The following is a 23,791-nucleotide window of genomic DNA, read 5'->3' as shown; positions in this document are numbered from 1 at the left end:
TGGATTTATGGTGGAGACTGCATGCACTATCTGTGGTTTCAGCCTATCTGCAATACAGATACTGAATATGCATAGACACAGTTTGTAGGAACTTTAGATGGTATGACAAAAACTCAACACGTAGAATATCATGCACAATTCCCTTCTTCAGGGTTAAGAAGACAAACATAATGAGAATATGGTATGCATGGTAGAATTTAGCTATATACTGCTGTCATTTGTTATGCCTTCTGGCATTCCATTTGACCTCCAGATGCTCAATCAGAAGCTTAGAATATTCTGCTAGTTTACAGCATCCCTGCCAATACTTTGCAAGAATCTCACTTTCTCCGGCCCTACTCAGGTGGTGCTACCCATTTCTATGCAGAGCTCCCTTGGTATTAACACTGCAGCTAAATAGGTTATAAAGATAGTACAGTGACTATATGGGAAAGTCACATTAGTTGACATTATGAACTCTGGAAGTACTCAACTGGGTACACAAAATTTCATTTTAACTTAAATATAACTGCTGTCACAAAAAACCACAGATCATATTATAGTGATGTAAAACATGAAGCAGTATGAACAATCACTGCTCTCCCACTTTTCCAGGTTCATTCTGGTATCTATAAGGATGGTCTGGAATATGCAAATGAACAAGCAGTTGTACCCTTGATTATAATTACATAAGCTTTTTTTTACATTACAAACCACAAGAATTTTCTAGATAGTCATTAAACATATACATTCTTGCAGAAACAAATGGCAACAGTTCCATTTTCTCTCAATCAGCTCAATCACCTGAAAACTTATTTCCAAGCCACATTTAAAAGTTGGTCTCTGGTAGGTAGCATGTGCTTTGGAGGAAAGAGAAGAACATAAAATAATGCAAAGTTTCTGGTTTTTGAAGATGCAAACAGCGACTAGACTAGGAGAACAGAAATAGGCAAGGGCTCACTTTGGTCAGCACCTTGCTTCTGGCAATAGCCACACATGGGCACTCAAAGAAAAAGTACTGAATTGTGTGGCATATCTTCATCTTCCGTAAATTAAAAGCCTAGACAAAAGCTGCATTTGATCTTCATTTACCATAGTTATTTGTGTGCTTCCATGAAATTCTCATTAGCTGTCATAATTCTTTCTAGCCTTTGTTTACTGCACCGTAGTTTTTTTCCTGCTGAGCTTGGGTCTTCGTTACATACACACTTCTGTGCTCATTATTATATGTATACTCATACATAGATGGGACAGACATGGTACCTTAGTAAGAATTAATAACTGAAAAATTAATTCTCTAACAGGCACACATTCTCTTGCATATCCTACTATGGTTAGTGGAGCACATCTATAAATGACAAAAAAGTATAGTTCTGATTCTCTGTTTTGAAGAAATGAAGCACAGTTTGATTCTGTTATATGTTGTCCTTTAGTACCTGTAACAAATATTCTTTCAACATTTGTTTCTAAACAGACACACACATATTCATAATCTTACTCCTGCTACTTCAGTTTTAATTCTAACTCACAATAAACAGTGAAAAAATGTCCTAAGCTTCCATCCTTCACACTTTCTTCAACCAAGAATATCATCTAAATCTTGTCTGTAATCCCATGGATGAAATCTCTTACTGGTTTGCTCAGGATTGATCTGACGACTTCTGCCAATCCCCCCGGCCTCAAAAAAAAAAAAATAAATCTTTCCAAAGATAGGAAGATACAACGTGTTTCACTTTATACGAGCAACACAAACATATGGAGACCTTTTACCAACAGCTATTTTGTTTGTAAACAACAGCTTGTAGCAACCTCCATCTACTGAAGTCACAGTGTAAGACGCTCCTTCCTGCAAGCATCAGAAACTTGTTTCCTTGGATGCTCACACTCAAAATTTATCATCTTTCTAAAAATAGCTGCTTATCTGGAACAGCACCAAACTGCATTTATATATATTTTTATCTGGTTGTAGTAAAACATGGAAAACAAGTAGAATGAATCATCTCAAACATATCTGAAATCCTGAATCTGCTGCTGTTTACCAATTAGCCCGTATCTCACAGAAGATAGAACATTTGTATTACAGACATTATATTCTGGGAGTTTGCTTGTTAAACCAACTCAGCTGAAGAGCTTAGCCATAAATTCTCCTGGTTGTACATTTACTGCATGTTTTGATATCCGACATCATTAATCAGCAAACAATTAGTGTCAGGACTCCAACAGATAGGAAACTGTAGACAGAGAATACATACAACTTCAAATTCCTCATGCAGGTATAGATACAGTACCATCTAAACCACTTATTTCTTTGCCTGGTAGCAATGTAAATGACTGCTGAACTATATTTTTTCTTGAGAGTGAGGAGTCAAACTCCTTACAGTTATCAAATCAATAAACAATTATGTAGTCTCAAAATGTGATGTCTCAGGCACTGTCTTTCATTACTGAAACTGATGGCTTTTTTCTTTAAAATAGAAATTCTCACATTCATTTATTTCACCAGAAAGGCAGAGGACAAGGGCTACTACTGGAGCCCTGCTGTGAATTCTGTAACAGCCTCATGTCCCTGCTTCAAGCTTCCTGTGTTTTATTGGGATTGTGCATTTATTTTCTGTTACATCTCATTTGGAAAACCTTGTGAAGGAAAATGAGATTCTGAGGTGGTATGGTAGTATGCAATTTCTAATGAGTAGGTAAGTCAAAAAACAATGGCTTTTCTCTCACATTCTGGAGGAAAATTCAAGAAGGGAGTAAAATTAAATCCCTCACCTTTGAAAACATGTTTAGTATTTATGGACTGACATCTTAGTGCAGTCAATTTTTATTAATCATCTCTGCACCCTGAACGGACTGAAAATAACTATGCTTCAAGAGAAGCCTGTGGGAATGGGTAAGACACAAGTAGGTATTTGCTCCGGATTCTATTATTGCAGCCTTTGCCCTTTCGGGCTCTAGTGCAGATAGCTTAAAGCAGAGTTCCCCAGGCTTATATGCAGTTTTCTATGCCCACATAACCACTGAAACTCTTTGGGAAAATGGAAAAGAAACAGACTGTAATAGTCAAAAGCCAGTCTACCATCTGATGTAACAGCTATAGTGCTATGGAGATACAGTTGAAGAATATGCCTTTGTGTCACTCCATTTTCACCTGCCCTAGTTTTCAGGTGAGTCAAAATGGCCTACAGCAGAAAGAAAAACATGAAATATGCAACTAAGTAGTCTTAGGAAATTAAAGAACAATCTGTTCTGATGACAATCTAATGCAATCCTACAAAGAGTTATATTGGCAAACAGGATGCTGGCATTTATTTTAGGCTGAATGTGGCAAATGAAAAGAGTTTTTGCATTAGAAAAATATATTTTTTATGATGATACAAATGCCAGGCATGCTGGAATATATCACTGTCTTCCAACAAAGGCTGCTCTCATCTTCTCTACCATCTCTCAACTAAATGGAAATGCTTTATATAGCCCAAGAATTATAGCCTATGACAGAGAAGGCAACGCCACTTGGATTCAAATCATCTTAATTTGATGCAAAGGGAATGAGAACTCCATGGTAGGGGAGAGCTGCCTCCTTCAGAGACTGTGTTCTGAAATACACTACTTTGTCTTGCTGCTCTTCGATGGGGAAAGGAAAATACATCTTACCATGCAGTATCTCAGGTAAGTGTCATGGTTGGTATGTAAACATTTTCCAGTGGAGTTACCATGGAAACGGGTAAAAGTGTGCGAATGTGTATGCATGTGCGTGTGTGTGTATGCGTGTGGGTGGGAGGAAGAGGTGTTATCTCCAGCCAGGGAGCTATTTTTAGGAAAGCCACTGGCTAAAACGACTATGATTGAGCATACTTAATCAAATGCTTGTTAAGAAGGTGGCAGTGGGTGGAGAGAAAGCAATTGGACTTCTCAAAAGGATCATTTCTCTGAAGGACACCCTATAAAACATTTAATGAGATACTGCCAGTGTTCTTTTAGTCTTCTTTCATTTCATCACACACACTCAGTACTGCACTATGAAGTTTCATATAACAGAGTTTTCTCCTTTGTGGCAACCTGCTAAAGGTTAAAAGGAAGAGTGCAGCAAGTAGAAAAAAATCCCCCATGAAGATGGAATATCCAGCAGGAGGGAAGGCAATTTCTGGCAGCAAATGAGGCAAGAATGTCTTGCAGACTTTATGATGGAAGGAGGCATTTTTCCCTGGTGGGATGGAAAAAAGATGACAGACGGCTGTCTGTCCTGTCCAGGGGGGTAATCCTGGTTTTATCAAAGTAGAGGAGATCAGCTGCTGCTTTCAATGGGAGTGGTATTTTATGAGTATTGCTGTCTGAGACAATTGACTGCATTTCTGGGTATATTTTCTGAACAGCCATTCTAAATACCTGAAAGCAGCAGCAAAATAGAGTTTACCTTGCTGAGCAAAAGCTTGGGCTAGCAAGAGGAGAAATGCAGTTCCTGGATAGCAGTGGATTTGAGTTGTGTTTTTTTGCGAGAGAGAAAAGGATGATGGCCACAACAAAGATTGACAGTGGGGGATAAATTATTAGATCCCTATTTAAATCTTTTAGATCCTTGGTATAAACATGTTTTAGGAATACTCAGTGACATGCTGTGTGGAAATACCCATATCCTAACCCATAACTTTCAGGACGATATTTTTTCCCCAAAGGCATATTTGCAGCTTGGTTCTTCTAGATGGACAGCATATCTAATCTCTTCAGTTCTAAATGAACATCTCTGGAACACGTAGTTACTAATGTTTCCAGTGATTTAGAAGTCTGTCTAAATAAACTTACAAACTGGTTATGAACCATGTGTTTGGACATACACAAATTGCAGACTGCAAAGAAGTAAATTTTATATTGCATTTCCAAGTTCTGCCAAATTCTGCCATATAATTTCCTTTTGCTTCAAAAAAATCATGCTGTCAGAATTAATCATACTACCAAACCAGAAGAAAATAATATTCTCAGGGTAAAATGGTGAATGCTTGTACTCAAAAAAGATCAAAATTCAAGAGTATTTGTTGACTTAGACTTAGACTTAGACTTAGACTTAGACTTAGACTTAGACTTAGACTTAGACTTAGACTTAGACTTAGACTTAGACTTAGACTTAGACTTAGACTTAGACTTAGACTTAGACTTAGACTTAGACTTAGCTGTAATGAGGTAGTTCTTGTGGAAGAAAGAAAAGAAACTGCGGGGGGTTGGACTGCATGATCTCTAAAGGTCCCTTCCAACCCCTGTAATTCTGTGATTCTGTGATACTCTCAGGGTCTAGCTGTCATACTATCCTGTTCCTTCAGTATTACTTCCCTAATAAAAGGTGCTCTTGGCAATGATACCACTGTCTTTGAAGATATGCCACTTCCTAGGGTTACATAGTGTCTGAATAAAGTTTGGAGAAGGTAGAAAAAAGTCCCAGCATGGCAATGACCTGTTTCCCCTCCTCTAATTCTAATCTTCACCAAATAACAAGGTCTTGTGAATGCAGTTTGTGGGATTCCACTGTTGTCTACAGCTTTATAACCAGCAGTTAATCCTGCTAGCTTCTACAAGGTCAACATACTAAATAGAAAGAAAGGGAATGGTACTGAGTTTGTCCTCTTTTTTCTCCTTCCTACTTCCTGAGGTGATGAACAGCTATAAAAACAGCCAGAGGATGAAATGTATGAGCAACAAGCAGACTTCATCTTTCACCAAGCTTTGGTTGAATGATTTCCCTCTACAGGAAGCAAGTTCCCTTAGATGTCAGTGGAAGTAGATGAGGACCTTCTGTTTCTTTGCTTTGGAGTCTCTTGACCTTTACTTATCATACTCTCTGTAACCTTCCTTTTTTTTTTTTTCCTCTTTCCCCTTCTGTTCTTAAACTACTTACTTAAGATCTACTGTATTTTGCTAACTTCAAGTATCTCAGCAAGGCCAGCTGTTAGCTTCAGGGTGAAGCCGCAGCTTGGGAAGGTGTACCAGGAAGCTGTGCACAAAAACCTAGGCAATTAATTCAGGAAAGCTCCCTGTGCAGGAGGGAATAGCCAGGGAACCTCATAGGGAAGCAGGGTCCTAAGTACCATAGAGATCTACTTGTTTGTTATGTACATAGCACATATGAGTAGACTATTTTTATTGCAGCCTTTTCAGAATTCCAGTATATATACTTAAATTACAAAATAAGTTCCAACATATCAGTTAGAGAAGCAGACTGAGTTAGAAGCAACTGTCAGGTTATCACTGGAAGAGGACAAAATTAGAAAGGCCACTTGGGAGGGAGCCAGCATAAGCCATCTCAGAATGGTATTAGGAGACTGCTATTTTCTTCTGCGACAGCAGACACTTAAAATCCCTTTCTTTCAGATTGATGGAGATGAAAATGCAGTATCACTCCTCCAGTTCCAAGACTCACCACTCACTCCATCTTGTCATTTTGACAGTGACAAACAATGTATCCCACCCCTGATACAGCACAGTACATTTTCAGAACAACCTAATACTTACTTGCTGAAATTAACAAAAAAGTTCAAAAGTTTCCCTCATCAACATTTTGAAACATCTAAATGTAGATGGGAGGAAAAGGAAGAAAGCATTTCTGAGTAATGTACTCCTACAATAATTTTCCCTCCTTATCCTGAAGCTGTTTGAGACTGAAAGCTTTGTCTTGAAGGATGAGGCTGCTTGACCTTGCTGATTTCTGAACAAGCTCAGGAACCACTTCATTAAAATGCAAAGTGATAGCATAAGGACATTGCTGTGAAATATGATTGCTTCAGATTACTCTTCCTTCTTTGTTTTCACTGAGCAGTTTCAGTACTAAAAATGTGGCAGAGCAAGAACAATTTACTTGTTAAGCTACTGAGCACTCTTAGAGTCTATTAGAGTTAACATACATCCTACAGACCATTTCACCAAACAGGTTACACCAGGATATGCTATTCTTTATTGACATTTGTGAACAGAAGTTGGAAAACCACACTGCTTTGGATTTTATTACTTATTTTGCTAATGTTAAATGACCTAATTTACCCTAAAATGTTGAGTATTAATGTGGAATATTAATATGTGGAATATTACAGTGCTGAGATTCTTCATGCCACAGATTCTACTCAACTCTTTTACTTGAGTAATGTTCTACTAGGATAATAAGGATCTTTTAAGCAGTATGTCAGTCTGTACAGCTTATATCAACAAAAAATGTAATTTAATGTTCTACTAAGTTCTCCTGTCTATGGCAGATTCATTACCATTACTTGATTACTCAGGAAATCAAAAACATCCATCTCTATGGACAGATCCTCATTCTCCATTTCTATTCTCAAAGATCAAAATTATCTTCAAGTCATGAAGAATTAAAAAGCCTTCTTGCCTGATGCAGTGCACTAACCCTCTTGTTGTCCAAAACCATCCTGCCATTACTCCACCTCTAAATTTGTAAAAAAAAACCCCACTTTTCCAAAAGACTCATTCTAGGTTTTTTTTTTTCTCAGTCTTGCAGACAGAATCATAAAGTTAACATAACCCAGATACATTTATGTTCCAGTTGAATTATACTGTTTGTAAAGGAAAATAGTGTTTAGAAAGCAGCCAAAAGAAATAAACAAACACTGTTATTTGTACAACTTTTTTTTTTTCTTCTTCTTTTTTTTTTTTTTCCCCCCAATGGCTTGCAGGACCTTTCTAGGAAAGAACTTTACTTACAGAGATATTCCAGCCATGAACAAGGCAAGATGAACTCTAATCTGGACTAAAATTTTTTGTCAAACAAAAAGTAAGTGAAAACAGCTAAAATATTGAAAACTAAGCCTTGCATGATCCAAGACAAAACAGAGGCATTGCATTTTTTGCAATGATTTTTCTGTACATAAATGCAAGACAGTTCGTTTATATTTTGGGGAAGATGATACTATGGCATAAACCTCTAAAAGCAACTTGCTTGTATCAGTACATACAAACAAGATCACTATACAAAATCCATGTCACAGTCTATTTTTAACAAGACTTTCTTTGTGTAGGTTTGGCTGCTTCAGCCTAAAAGCAGTGTCCAAGTTTAGCAAAATCAATTCACCACCTTTTTCCACTTGTTTGCCTGCTTGCGTTATAGGTCAGACTATTTGCATTTTAAAAATCTAAGTCATAATAAAAGACCATGGGAAGGCCTAATTTGTCAGTCAGCTACGCGTGAAAATTAGAGCTTACTTCAGAGAGAAACTAGTTCATCCACACAGCCATTTCAGTCATGATGTGAGTTACAGAGTTACAAAGTTACCTAAAAATGTACATGCTAAAATAACTCAATTTAAGTGTTTCATTTCTTCTGCAGGTTTTAGCCACATACAAGAAGAGACACAGAAACACTAATATAACTATATTAAAACTTAATTTTTTATGCCTCAAGATAACAGAAGGCAGAGCAGAAAAATTTGCACACAGCTCCTACTTTTGCACCTACTTTTAACTATGCTATGAAGCACAACATGACAAGCTGCATTCGTACGAGAACAGGTTCTGTGCAATATCATGATAATCAGACAAGCAATTTCCATTCGCTGTGCTCAGGGCTGTGAACATCCTATCTGATGAGCACAAATGTGTTTTCTAAAAGAATACATTTTAGACTGCTATCTTATCCAACATGGAAGGGCATTGGAAATGAGATAAATGTGCAAATAGACTTCAGTTCTTACATACAGAAAACCATATCATAATATACTGTGTTCAGTAATAAATAAAGATTATATTTATTGTAGACTTCCTATTTGCAAGTTTTTGCTTGCAAGGCATATTTTCATTGAAAAGCAAAATCAAGTATGCATATATTTACTGATATTACAAAAAGAAAAATAGAATTAAAAATGCACTTACCTCTTCATCAACATTGTGGGCAATTCCATTCTGCACTGGTCCTGAATCACTTGGTGGTGTTACTGCAACTTCCACTTTTGCACCTTTCTCTGTGGCATCATTCACAAATAAGAGCAAGAAAATAACACAGTATTAAAAAAAAATAAATAAATCTATTAGTCATGTATTCAGTCTGTTTAAATCATCAAATACTGATGGTGAACAAAACTTAAAAAGAGAGAGACCAAAATTCTGGCTTTCATTTGACCACATTTTGTATCAAATTATTATAAGTCTCAATCTTGTGTTTGAAGAAACCATTTTACTGGGGCTTCTGTTCTAGAAAAATGTACACCCTTGGCAATACTGCATGTTATTATGCTAAATTGAGGCTAACATTTCAGGTAAACACAATATATGATGATCTACAAAGACATTGAAGAATGCAAGTGAGAGGTTGCTTTCAAGAAGAAACAACTTAACAACTAACCTCTGCAATTTCTTAAGTTACTTCTAAACTGCAATAAAATACCTTCTTCAAAAATATGGGAAAATAATAAATGGATGACCTTTAAAACAGAACCCTAATGCCCTTTTGCAAAACTGTTAACGGGATTGAAATGATAAAAGCGGGCCTTCAGTTTCTGACATAACATTTATTCAAATTTATTCTGACTTTGTCTATCTTGGAATTCTCTAAACAGCTGTCACCTCTTTTGGTATATGCTAGATGAAAATGTCAACAGCCAAAAATCTCTTGGAAAATTTGAAGTTATGGGGAATAGTAATAAGAAATGTCTTACACAAGTTCAGCATGCATTATGGTATGCTCTTGTGAATGTAAGTAAATACAGCTGTCAAGTTACATTACTGCTATCCTGAGATTCCTCTAAATTAAAAATCCGAGATCACAGCTGAAGCTGAGTGCCAGACTGTCTTTAATTATTTTAGTGCATGTGTATTGTCTCTTAACCCCACTCTCAGCGTTGTGGTTTACCAACAGAGTCCCATTCAGTTGCTTGACTGAGGAAGTAAATTTTGTCTAAACACAGCACAAGGTCAGAAAAAGTATCATCTGAGAAAATGATTCAACTCTTATCAGACACATTTGCATATGTTTTTCTAATGCAGAAAAAATTCCACAGTAGACAAAGGATAATATGGATTTCTTTCTGGTGTAGGAACTTTTGAACTAAAAGACAAATTCTTGCCCTCAGTGAAAAGCCACTGTAGGCTAATTCTGCACAGTTAATACAGATGGACTTAAATGATTTTCAACAACTAGTAGATTCACAAATCAAATCTTAAATAGGATGGTTGTTTCTTTTTGAGGCAGGGGGTGTACTACATGGGACACACATAATCCTAGATTAGTGGTTCTTGATCTATAGAGACTACACCCTTCCCTCTGTAACATAGAAGCTACTTGTGTGAAATTTCTGATGGTTTTCACTTACTCTCCAGAAAAATATTAGGGTTCCATAAAAGGAGAACTGGTGAATATTGTTTCCTTTGGGTAGGTAAAACAAACATATATGGCTGGGTTCAGCACATGGAACAACAGAGCAAAGTACTATCAGAAAACAAACTGGTGATGCTATAAACCAGCTAAGACTACTTCAGGTATCTGTTTGGATTGTGGGGATGGTGTTTATTTTGCAGAACTGATTAACAAAACATTTCCTTTAACAACACTGCACTAGGGCTGAGCTAACTGCAATTGTGTTGCTATCTACTACTTCTGCAAGTAGTTCAGTAACACAGAGAAACCACAGTGCTTATTCATGTAGGTCAGTGCTCTCTTTAGACCTTTGGGTTGAACAGGAAGATTACAGGGAAAAACTACAGTGCTCTGACCCTGCACCAACCTCTCACAACTCAAAAAACTCACTGAATTTTGACCTGGAAGCTGCAGGTAAGACTTGCATCTTTATTGCTGCCAGTTCTTTGCTTGTCTAAAATCAGCACTGCATTTAACTCTTCAGTCTTTCTGGGAGGCTTTCTACCTCCTGATCAGACCTTGCACTTAACTCCCATACTGTCTTTGGATTTCATCCCCTTTTCTACAGGGAATCAGGATATGTTTAGCAAGACAGTAAAAATGAAGCAGACAGATGAATTCACCTCTAAAGATTTACAAGCAAAATGAAACAGTGAAAAACAGCCTCAAGAACACGCAGTAGATCTGCATGGCTTTACTCACCATGATTAGCAGCTCCATTCTGTCTTTCACTGTCTTCTACCTGGCACTTCTTTTTGGCTATCTTATGCAGAATTGATGCCCTCTCCTTGAATTTTCCTAAAAGGAAGCATAATTATTATTCAGATGCAGATATTTTGAGAGGCAAAGTTTCTTTGCCATAGCTTAGGAATGAAAAAACATTGCTAATAATTCATTTCCATCCCTCCCCAAACAGTAAATGCTATTAAACATTATCTGATGTTCTTACTAATGCTTTTTTGTTTATTTGTTTGTTTGTTGTTGTTGTTTAATTTTTTCCCCTGTTTTGAGAGCACTGCAGGAAGCAGAACAAGAAATGGAATCCAACTTTTCTTCTGAAGCAGTCAGTAAAGTTCCTCTTAAAAATCTACTGGTGTAGGATGTGAGGCTAAGGAGAAGATGAATGCACATGAATACAGATATTACAAACAAATGCACACAGTTTCAGGACTCAATTAGTAGCACAGTAACACAGAATTTAAGCTGAACCCATATAACACATCATGGTGGACAACCTTGTCACTTTGCACTCAGCTATATCCCCATAAATTCTACAGATACTTCAGATGGGAAAGAAGAAATCTTCAGAATAAATGATTTCCATGCCAGCTTCACAAATGAAAATTTCCTTCTCACCATGTTGTCTCCCATGAGGTTAACTATACAGCTCATCATATAGACTGCCTTCAGGGCAATTCATCTCTTCCTAAGAGGAAGTCCCAAGTCCTACTACACTTCATTGATCAATGTTTCCAGATAATACACTCAAACTAGGCAAAGTCAAAGTAGGCAAACAAAAGCAAAACAAATTCACTCCTTGCTTCACTTTATTTGATTTGCCTATGTAAGGACTTATGATGGTATATGTTTTGAAGACAGATGCTGTATGTGTCCTTCTGTAATGCATCCTCATTGATTTTGCTTTTTAGGATGTTTTTTCTCTTTTTTAAAGTCTAAGTTGTTGACTACAATATATAGCATTATTAGGCGGTGGTCTTGTGTATTTTAGCTATTCAACTCCAGTTTAAAATTCCACTGAAAACAGTTTAAATGCTGAAAATCAACACTGAAATAATAATAATATAACAAAGCAGGCTTAAGGTCAAAATGTATTTCAGTGGAAACACATAATTGATGAGCAACCCAAAATACTACTGGTCATGGAGGAACTCAGGTGGTAGGGTAACAGAGAAACAGATCACCATTTCTAGGTTAAAATAAAAGACATAACAAGAAACAATTGTTGGTTGAGAAAGAAAGCCTCTCTTCCCTTCTTATAAACCAAAGATTATCAGAAACTACACCATCACAAGAAATAGGTTCAAATACATGTATTAAAGCCTTCATATGTGCAAAAACTTATGAACAGTACATAGAGACTAGCAGTTACCATTCACTTGGAAGTGGAGTTTGTATGTCAGCAGCAAATCACTTGGAAAGAATTAAAACACCACCAACATTTAATAAGCAGTACTGTCCTATCTTTTCACTAGCACAACCAAACAGCAGGAGGAAATGATTAAAAAACATAAAATCAACTACCAAAAGCGTGAAATTGGAGTTTCACTGCTGGAAAAAAGTAACACCAGTCTGTCTGAAGACAGTGAGAAGTAAAAGAACACCGACAGACCTATGACTCCTTCTTCCCTTTGCTTTCCTTTTTGTCTATCAGTTTCAAACAAACCAAATGTAGAACTTGTTCATCAAAGGGGAAGGACAGACCCACATGGAAAAAGAACCACCTCAGGAAATTTCAGGAAGCCCAAAAGATTTCAACTTTGGCACAGACCTTACGTGCCTTTTTTTTCTCTTGACTTCTGGTGTCATTACTAAAATAACCCACAGAAATTTTATGTTACCATTCTTGTTTTTAGGAGAAGCTAGAAGTGTGTATTTCCTACATGCTGTAGGTTTGTATACCCAAGCACAGTTTTCACAACAACTGGTGCCATGTGAGTTTAGATTGATGAAAATATTTGACTGCACATACCCAAAGTAGGATATTTGTTCCAGAAAATACTTAATCTAGATTTGCTAAACTCTGACAGATGTTGCAGTTCATTTTAGATTAGAAAGGATAGCTCTGAAGGAACAAGAGATACGGGTCAGTTGATTAGCAAAGAAGGTTTCTAAATTGGTTATATTTGAATATATGTGAACAAATCAGTATTGTACAGTACATACACCTTGATCTGCATGAGCAATTCCAGCTGGCATCAGCGGAAAGAGATTATCATGCTGATCATGGATATATTAAAAAATGCAGCTCTTGGACTACAAACTAAGTTGCAGACTACAGATTCCTTGGGTCAGAAGCCTCTGATTTTACAGAAAAGAAACTTATCTTCAGAAATTCAATTGTTCAAAAATTTAAGACTTTGCAATTTGTCTACTTTGCAGTCTCATATCAAACACTACTACATCTATGCACAACCAGCACCACAGCCAAGCTTGCCATGTGTCAGAAGACATCAAATCTGTGGCTGCTGAGCAGACAGAACTGTTCATTCCAGTCCTGCTGGTGCCCAGCTGCAGAACACAGCTGGGGGGTGGCAACTGATCAGTTGTGGAAATTCATCTCATGTGATTTCAGCTTGAACTGAAAAAGTGCTGCAGAAATGTCACCTGAAAATAAAAGTAGTTTTGTCATGTCATAGACTGTTGGTTGAGGTTACTCGATAGCTCAGGACTACTGCAAGGGTTTTTTTCCCATCTACTATGGTACATCACTTCTATGAATTGGGTGATTGAATAATCAGCATTTAATATTAAGTCAATTTCTGACCAAACAGAAGCAAATATAATGGAGATCAATTTCAAAAATGTGTAGCCCAGAGGCCCTCTGGCTCTATCTGCCATTGTCACCTGTCACTTTTGTCTACAAAAATGGATGTGCCTGTGCTTCTCCGCCAAAAGACAAAAAATCTGCTTCCTATCTCCACTCAGGGATTGTGGGAGCAGGGGTAGGGTTGTATAACATTAGGAAAACCTAGAGATCTGCAACTGATTTTGCATGTTTCTGTAGCTAACTTACTGCAGAAGATGTATACAAACCTAATTCAGGGAAAAATTAAGAAAATAAAGAGTGAAAGAGGTGATGAAAATAAGCGTGATGTGCAGTGATAGGGATTATGCTTCTGAATATTCAAATAGAGAGATGAAAATATAGCGCACTTTGATCTAACTGCAGCTTCTGGGGTTATTGCTTTATAAAAGACACAAAAATGATGATGACAGTTGTATTTAAGATCCTAAATTGCATCACAGACTCTTGTCAGTGTTAATACTCCTTCAGACAAAGAGCTTCCTTCCTTCTTTTTGTTACTGGAAGATTTTTGCTGCTGGATTTTAGCTACTGCTACAGCATGCTCTTTGATTGTTTATTCATGAGGAGGGCTTTCTGAGGTGACATTGAATATTAATAGTATTACTTCAATGTAGGCACAGTAATAATGAGTACATATATTATACATAGCATACTTGAAGGATATTTTCCCACAAGTAACTATATTTAACTACCATAATAGGATTTATAAGAAACTGAAGACTATGTATGCAGGAATTGCTTTTGAAATGGTAAGTTTATCACTAAAGAATAAAATATAAGAACTTTAACACATCCAACTCTGAGGCTAGAACAAGAAATGACATTCAGAGCTTGATTTGAAAAAAACACTGAGATGAGACATACTGCAAAAGCTTCATTTCTAGCAGCCTTATCTTAATTGCTTCAGTTGACGACTAATTTCAGGTTCTTCAGGGCCCTTCAGAAGTGTATTTAAACAACACAGAGACTGATGTTTGCCAGGTAAAATCTCCTCTCAAGCATCTTCTCTTATATTGGTACCAACCCTGTGAATCAGACAATGAATCTGTGCAACTAGAGGTGGTGCTCCTGGGCTGCCCTACAAGTTGATGTTCATGCCTGCACCAAAAGAAACCTGCATCTGTCAACGATAGAAGGAACCATCCCCTGTAGAGGGCTCCAGAATAGTATGGGTTTATTTGAGTAACAGTAGCACATACAGAAAACAAGACACAGTCAAAAGGTACCTCTGTGGCTAACAGTATGTCTGTAATGAAGGTTTTCTATAAAACTTTCTATCAAGATCAATCTAAACTAGAAAGTAATCCAAACCTGAATATGACTGTGTTTATAAATACAGAGAAAATAAGCTCTTCACCTTTTATTTCCAGCATTAAAAATAAGTAGGAATAGGTAGTTAACCTTCCAACAGACCTCAACCTTATCTCTCTTCTCAGACAGGCCACTGACTACTTATCTGAGCACTCAGAACCATCTGCCTGGTATCCTAGCCAAAGAGTTGGACAACAGCCTTGATCTTATTGACATTCAGGACTCAGGTCTGGTACCTTCTGAATTACAGAAATGCTGATGCACTCAGGCTGAAAATGTGGGGAAAGCTAAGGAACTGCACTTCTGAATCAATATAGTAAACTATAATGCTTTTTATTAGCAGAAGTCCCCAAGATTTCGGTGAGCCCTGATTTAGGCCCTAATTATTTCCTTCTTGTATTGTTAGAATCAAGAATTTAAGCTGAATACTTTTTGCATTGCAACTGAGCATGCAATTAATTTTCCACAAATAGTCATGCCTAGTTTTTAGACTTCATTCATTACTTTTGAATAATACAGTAAACTGAAGTCACTAAGCGATAAGCACTCAAACTGAGAGGTTTAGCCAAGTGATTTCATCATCCATAAATGACCTTCTTGAATGCACTGTAAAATACAACAAAATGAGCATTTACAATTCATACTATACTGCACTATGTAACTCCTCAGTGTGGTTTTGCATGTACATTCTTCTTCAGCTGTATTTCCTTATCTGAAAGTAGCAAAACTGAAAAGTTGAAAATAAAAACCTGAAAAAAAGAACCATAGCTGATCACACTGTCAATGAGGTCATGCAAAAAGGAGTCATTCAAAAATGGAAAAAACTGAAAACAGAAGAAAAATGAAAGAAAAAGTAAACACAGAAAAGGCTTTGAAAAAAGTTGATACAAACAATTCTAAAGTATTTCTTACCTTCTTCAGTCATTGTGTCATAATATTTTAGGTTTCCATATGATCCAAGCTCTACAACATCACAGTAAAAGACACAAAGATAAGGAACCAGCAGACATTCAAGAAATGTACATGTTTCTGCACGTGCTTCATAAACTTCAACAGTGATTAATGTGAAAAATTCTGCAGGACAATGACACATAGATTACAGAAATGGAAGTGCCTTTCCACCCCCCTGAAATTTTACAAGTCACTGATTTTAAAAGAGCAACTTGCTAGAGGGTGTTGCAGAAGAAGCACAGAAATGTAGAACTCAGCCTTGTCAAGGTGATTTCCAATTTGGTGTCCCTATATTTGGGAGTACATATTAAACCTTGACAGGACTTGATCAGCAGGAGCTTTGGAAACTGAGCTATTAAACAGGTCACAGGTCATACATACAAATACTTACATGTCCAAAACACATAAAAACATAATGTCAGGAACTGTGCGTAATACGATCTCACACACATTATTCTGACTCGATGGCTTGTTACAGAAGGATTGCTTCACTTGAAAACACTTGTCACTTATGAAGTCAGAAAAGACGTATTTACTCACTTTCCTGGGGATTATGAGACCTAAATTCATTAAATCATTAACTAGATCTTAATAAAATGAATTATTACAGACCGTCAGGGCAGAGCAAATTCAGAGATCTCTAGATCTTTAGGGCTACGTTTATTTTTCTGTGGGATACAATCATTTATTTAAATTTCAGATTTTTCTTTACACCTCATTTCTGTGTGAAAATGTTATTTTTTTCTTAAAGTTTTGCATACGTATAGATTCAACAGTTAGTATTGGTCTCAACTTTCTGCAAAGAGGACAGGAAAAATAAGCACAAGGAAGAATTTTTAAGCAATCTTTTGAAGAATTTACAGCTGATTTCAGTTGCTAATTTCATGTAAAATTTTACAATTTAGATTCTGAACATCTAACCTTTTAATAGAGTATAATCCTACAAAATGGATACTAAACGGCTTGATAGTGATGTTTTCTTTGGAAATGCTCTCTCTTCATGCTTGGGAAACTGCTTAAGAAATTAACTACAAAATGCTGGCCATTTATTTTGCTTTTAGTTGATGTACTTCATGATCTCCCACTATTTTTCCACATAAGTGAATTCACCAAAGGTCTGGCCATTAGTTCTTAACTGTAAAATAATGTGATGATACATAAGGCTGATGTTTCCAAAGACTCTAATTTTTAATCTATTCTTGGATACCTAAATTTTTGCAAAAGAACATTTAATTCAATGCAAAGACAGAAGCTGTGTCACTGGATAATACAGTGTTACATTTTTAAATGAATTCTGATTGACTGCAAAGATTGCTTCACAGGCACACTTTAATAAAACCAATTACAAATACTGGCATACTCCTGCTTGTACAATGCTGTCTGTTATCTACACATAAGTATAACCATTGAATTTACTTTAAGTCTCTGTTATGGCAAGAAACCATGTCATTAAATGAATAATTTAACATCCTATTTTATAATAGTATGCAATACATATTTTGTTTTGTAAGGCTGTTCTTACTCTTGAAATATAATCTTTGTAATTACATTTGCATAAAGGAATCAGTTCTCCAGTCATTCTGATTTTAGCCCTAAAGATTGGAGTTTTTTACCCTTGGAGTGCTCCCAGTATCTTCAACATGCACTTCCCTGCATGGAGCATTTGGGACCATTTAATCGAGGCTCTGCATCCACTGACTGCACTTCTGTTTAAACTTATTTTCATTGATCTCTGCCCTGTAACTTCTGTGGTCAGGTTTGCTAAGACCTGGGGTAAGATGTCCGCTGGGGGAGAATGAGAGTGGAAGACAGATGCCAAAAGGAGCCCAAGAGCAATCAGAGAAATGGGAGTACGTGCAGGAGAAAACACTGCCAGAGGGGGACTGCAGAAACTCACGGAGAAATGAAGAGTAAGGATGCAGGTGAGGAAGGACAAAGTTGAGAAGAAGGTTGTACCATGGCAACAAACTGAAGAACAAACAATGATAATGTGAGGCCTCTGATTTCATGGCTGAAGCAGAAGAGGTTTCAGAGGATGGTGACAATAATAGTGAATTATGCTACACTTTCAGAAGGAATAAAAGCAGCAGCAGAAGGGCAGGGCACCTGACATACTGGCAATCTGGTTTAGATCTGTTTGCTTCCCATCTGAATTGAGAAATACAAGACAAACAGGAAAGTAAAACAGACACTCTGACGTTACAAAAACAGAGAAAAGGAACAGAGAGACATGAGTGCATGATGCTGACAATAATCACGTTCCAGGCAATACTCAACAAAACAAGGATTAAACTAGGCTAATTCTTGCAGTTAGGAAAATTATTTCCAGGAAAAATCTAATCTCGCTGGTGAGATTATGCTCTTTAGAGCTTTTTAGTCCCATGTGCAGAAAACATTTTATATGATCAACAGTTCACCGGCTGCAATGCACACAGTAATGATGCTGCAAACTGTCAGCTGCATATTTGCATGAATTATTTTCTGGATTTCAAGACTCAACAACAGCAGGCATCTGCCTTTCCAAGTCAGCCTCTGACATACCAGCTTCTGCTATAAAGCAAATTTTGCTTCTGTAATAAGATTCTGTTCAATACAGCTGTAAGTAAGCTTAAACTCAATTGAAGAACTTTAAAAAAAAATATGAAACTTGGGAAAGTTTTCTGCTTTTGAAGTAAACTGATTTTAAATGGTCCTGAAAATCTAAAATACCAGGATAAAAAGTGCATGAAATGATATATTTAAAAAGTCCAACATTATTAAAATTGGAGAAGTCCAGCTTCATGAACATGCTCTGTGGCTCCCACAGGGACAGCACAGCAGACAGACTGGCTGCCATCCAGTACAAGCATCCCCGTTGGCTGCATAAAACAAAAAGGATGCAGGGATGCAGATTAACAGCTGATCCTCGACAGTGACAGAGTCAATGAATTAATTTGTTCCTTTGCATATTTTTACACTGGGAGAGAACAGAGAGTTCCTGGTAATCCTGTCTGACATTCCTGAAGGATTATGACAACAGTTGCCTTATTACCTACTATTCCCTACCTCATACAGTACAACTTCTGCAGTGGTTCTACTGTAGTTACCATTAAATATCAAAGTAAACAGAAGAATATCGTTACACAGTGGTACCACACTGATAGCAGCTTCAAACAAGATACCTAATTATGTTATTTTCAATGCTCATAAATACCATATGTGGTGAAATACTTATTTATGCTATTGTACTGCAGTGCTGCAGGCTCCCACGGAAAGAAAGCTAGTATTTCCAGAGCTCTCTGATCTCCAGCCACAAAAATCTGAGATATTTCAGGTGTCCCTAGTTACATCTGAAATTAGCCCAGCCTAGAGATTCTCTGAGTACTCAGAGGACACACAGCTACTCTAAAGATAGCAACCTATAGGTGAGTAACTCTTCATGAAAATATGTGAACTCAGATTCTCAGCACAAAGTGATGCATTATGAGTTTCTTAACCAAGCATAAGAATTACACTTCCCATAAAAATACACATTTGCATAAAAATTCATTTCATGCTTCTTCAAGGTAATTACAATGATTCAAAACTGACATTTCCTTTATTCTAAATAGAAGTGCTAAAGTGAAAGCACTGATGATAATCCTTTCAGTGTTTAGTGCAGCTTCACTGTTGTGTCTGACTTTTCAAATTATGAAGGCATTCAGGCTTAATACTTGATATCAGTGGCAACTTTGTCTAAACGGAATTGTTAGGCTTCAGGAACAAACATATGAAAAGCACAGATTTTTTTGTTTGATTCAAACACAAACTCATAAATTCAGTAGGCTGAATACATAGTACAGAGGAGAAGTGAAATGAGAGATAAGGGCTCAAAACTGATAATAACATCAAGAATGTGCTTGTGGTCAAGAACTGCAACTTAAAAGCAAGCAAATGATTATTTAAGATGTTGTGAACATGAAGCCTAACCAAATATTGGAGACAGAAGTAAATTTTTGTGCAAGAGTTGCACACTTGGCTCTGAAAGTGAGTCAGCATGTTCCTGAGAGCTCAGCTGAGGATGCAGCAAGGACTTCAGTTTGGTCATCCATTCTTATTCTTCTGCGTTCCACTGTGTAAAAATGGGCATGTAGAAAAGGCAAATTGTATATGAAATCAATATGTCACTAGTTGGACCAGGCCAGATTTTCTTCTTTTACACTCAAAATCTACTCATTAGGCTAAAGGGATTATGTCTGCTCAAACAAATAAACAAACCCCATAAAGATTTGCTCATTTCTTTCACCAAGACTTAAACCTCATGTGGGATTGTCTTCTCTTTCTGAGTGGGACAAAATGGGTAAGAAAGAAAACCACAGAACCAGGGTCCCAGTAAGAAAGACTACAGAGGATCAATGACTAGTGACTTTCAGCTCTGCGCTTTCTGAATATTACAGACTGATGAGCTTAATGGACTACAAGAAGATGGTTTTGTTTAATTTCATATTTTCAAAGCAATTTTAAGGATATCTTTGCCTGCTTTATTGTTTTTTGTTAAGTCTTTTGCATTTATCATAAGGATCTTTTCCTTAGTTACACTATGGGTGTATTTTTTGTGAACAGACATCTTAGGAATTCCTTAGTTTAAGGATTTAAACTTTCTGTAAACCCTTTAAAACTCTCTGATAAGAATGCTGATTTGTACTTACTATTGTCATGTTTTACAGCACCTTCTTTTATTACATTTTTTTTTTTTTCCAAAGAAAGCTGAGGAGTTAGGCCAGAGGGCTTAGAGAAATTCATGTTATTATCAAGGAGGAGGTTGTCTTTTCCTGACCTTTTCTGTTGCTTTTTCTAGCTGACATAGTCTTGAAAATTCAATCTAGAAAACTCAATTAGATAACCAGAGTGCCAGCCCTAAACATAAAAAGGCCACTTCTGAAGTTTTGCTAAATGCATTGCAGTGGCTATGCAACCTAAATTTAAGCAAACATTTAATTTTTTTTCACCAGTGATGTCAGACCAGGAACAAAGGACTCCTGATGCTAGAAGCATGTGAAGCATGTGTCTCCCATCTTCTATCTACTATACAAACCTCTTAACTTGCTTATTGACTACTTTTATCCTATGTAGGACAGACTGGAACTGCTGTAGGAGTTAGTATGTATTGTCACTGCAGTATGCAGAGTAGAGAAAGCAGATGTTATAAAAGGTTAAAAAAAAATGTCATAAAAAAAAAAGTCATACTGCCTCCAGGTAACCCAAGTTATGCCATTTATAATTCAGTGCTGTAGCCTACATTTTCACTTGCAGACTTTCAAACTGGAAGTTCTTGCAAAAATGGAGGCCTTGTGTTCAGATGGTGTAGTTTAAAATGTAAATGGATCTCTTCAGGATCTGAGTAATACAGTAAATAATGCTAATTACACACATTTTAGAATTATATCTATAGTTGTTTTATTAAGCAAATAAATATTTTAAATGAAGATCATAAGGCAAAATCTTACTTTAATACTTCTGGCTGATATTCAGTTTCTTGAAGAGCAGTCAGCACATTGGGTAATAACAAAATAATGTAACACTGGCTCAGGCCTCTATAAAGAAATGTGATCAACTTTCATCTTCTCTGCTGATTATGAGCCTCTTTTTCTGTTTTTTTCTCCTTACATGTCCTTACCTTGTTTTTTACTGTAGGTGATTTTGCCCTGAAAATAATCTTATTAAAGATGTCTGTTTTTATTACAATTAGTTTACTGCAATTGTACGTAATTGCAGTGTGAGTAGAAACATAAATAAAAATGTATACGATCTTATCAGTAGAGCTCTGGGCAGTTTCAAAGCACGGCCAAAAGAAAAATCTGTTACTTTGCTCCTAGTGCACCACTTAAAACGAAGGCTGAAATCCCACAGCTCTTACACACCATACTATCCAGCAGATCTTATGGTGCCAAAAGGAATTGGTCAAAGGATCAAAGGAGCTTTGACTGATTGAAGTTAAATGAGAAAATATTTTTGAAGACGTGATCAGTGGCTTCTTATTAACACTTTAAAGTAACAGAATGTTATTTCAATGACTACTGTGTGTCAGAACATGCTTCTGATGCTTCTGGGTGATAATTTTTTTTTAAAATTCAAGAAAGGCATCAGGTGGCTTGTTCCTGATGGATTTGTTTCCCTTCCCATCTTCTTTCATTCATGTATTGTCTTTGTGGCACCCACCAACAAACTCATTGAAAACAGGTGCCACACTTTCTGGAGAGCACAGTAATTATCTAAGGACAACCACTATACCGACAGCTGCCCCTGCCTGGGGCAAATATAACCCCACAGTATTACCTTTCAAAGAATTTTCTGATATTAATTCAAATACAGTTCTAAAATGTAGACATGAAGACTTGCTCATGAAGACAAATGATGTTGGGAGCTTTAACACTGATGCAGAAGGTGAGAGGGTTTTACCTCTTGTCTTTGAGACCTGGCAATGTGGCATGTTGGACACATTTGATTCCAGCTGCAATGAATTGCTCTTCTGGTTTTTAGGATTTCTGAGGAGAATAAGGCAAGGGCAATGCATGCTCCTCTCATAGTCTCGTTAAAAAATCCATTTTTTGTTGTTGTTATTATTGAGGATAAAGTAATCGGCCATAAGCAAACTGAAGTAAAGGAAAACTTCCACCTTCCCACTCAAGAGAAACTCCCTTTAATCTATTATTACTCCCTGATCTATACAGGCTTATAAATTATTCATGTTCTTTGTTGTCAATATTTTTAACAAGCAAATTCAGATTTAGGAAGAAACTTAAAATGAAGCTAATGCTATTAAGCATGGAATTGCATAGACAGGACAGCTGTACCCTGCTCTGGGATAATGCCCGTACTTAAATATTCATGCCTTTTTTTCACGCTCTGTAGGGACTCCCATGAAGAATATGCTTTCTGAAGAACAGAGCCTCACTGGAAAATATCATGGGATGTGAGACAAGAATTTTGCCTGCAGCAAGCAGCTTGAGTAGGTTCTGGTTAAAAGAATAAAACATGACATATAGAAATAAATTGTTGAGAAAACTAACATTTACCACAAAACAAGGCATACATTTCAAATATTCAAAAATAAATCATAAAAGGCATCAGAAAACTTCCATTACTCAGACTTTGCTACCTACACCAAAGAAAGCACATTTTAAATGTGACCTATGCACCTCATGCCAGAAATTCAGGATGTTTAATAGAGCTTTTACCATTGTGGGAATAGTAACTTAATAGATGCAGGGAAAACAGAGCTATTAGAAAGGAAAGACATGCTTATCTAAAGTAAAAACTTGCGATTTCCTAAGGGGAACAGCTACTTCCCTCTCAACATTCTGACAATTAAGAAGTCTATCTAAGATACCATACATAACATCTCTGTTTATTCACATAGACCTGCCCTTAGCTATCCATAATTCATGCTTTTTTACCTATGCTGTTACTTGTACTGGCAGCATGGGGAGTTCTACCCACAGCTTTTGAAATCAGTTTGCTGCTGGATCTATCTGTAAAAATACTAATCTAATCTACATTTACCGTGTAATCTCATCATCATGTACCTAAATTTCTGTGGTCTCTGTCATTGCTGAGAAGTAGAGGAAATGGAAAGAAGGCCTCAATAGAGAGAGATGTTTCTTATCACTAATGGCTGCACTGAGAACGATACTACTGAAAACCAAGCT

General features: G+C 36.7%; 1 protein-coding gene across 9 annotated transcripts in view; it reads right to left on the bottom strand.

Moving 5' to 3' along the window:
• SLC24A2 (solute carrier family 24 member 2) overlaps positions 1-23,791 on the bottom strand; it is a 100,676-nt gene that overhangs the window by 18,002 nt on the left and 58,883 nt on the right. For 5 of the 9 annotated variants that reach the window (XM_015849065.3, XM_015849067.3, XM_015849068.3 and 2 more), the window contains exons 5-7: positions 16,086-16,136; positions 11,018-11,113; positions 8,836-8,924 (exon numbers count right to left, since the gene is read on the bottom strand). In XM_015849065.3, coding sequence (XP_015704551.1) covers positions 8,836-8,924; positions 11,018-11,113; positions 16,086-16,136 — 236 coding nt within the window. The remainder of the gene's footprint in view (positions 1-8,835; positions 8,925-11,017; positions 11,114-16,085; positions 16,137-23,791) is intronic. The other 4 variants (XM_015849069.3, XM_085530263.1, XM_085530262.1 and 1 more) reach the window with 1 other exon arrangement.

This window comes from Coturnix japonica, chromosome Z (assembly GCF_054131305.1).
Source record: "Coturnix japonica strain WE chromosome Z, WE-NBRP24, whole genome shotgun sequence".
NCBI lineage: Eukaryota > Metazoa > Chordata > Aves > Galliformes > Phasianidae > Coturnix > Coturnix japonica.
This window is presented reverse-complemented; position numbering and strand designations above follow the sequence as displayed.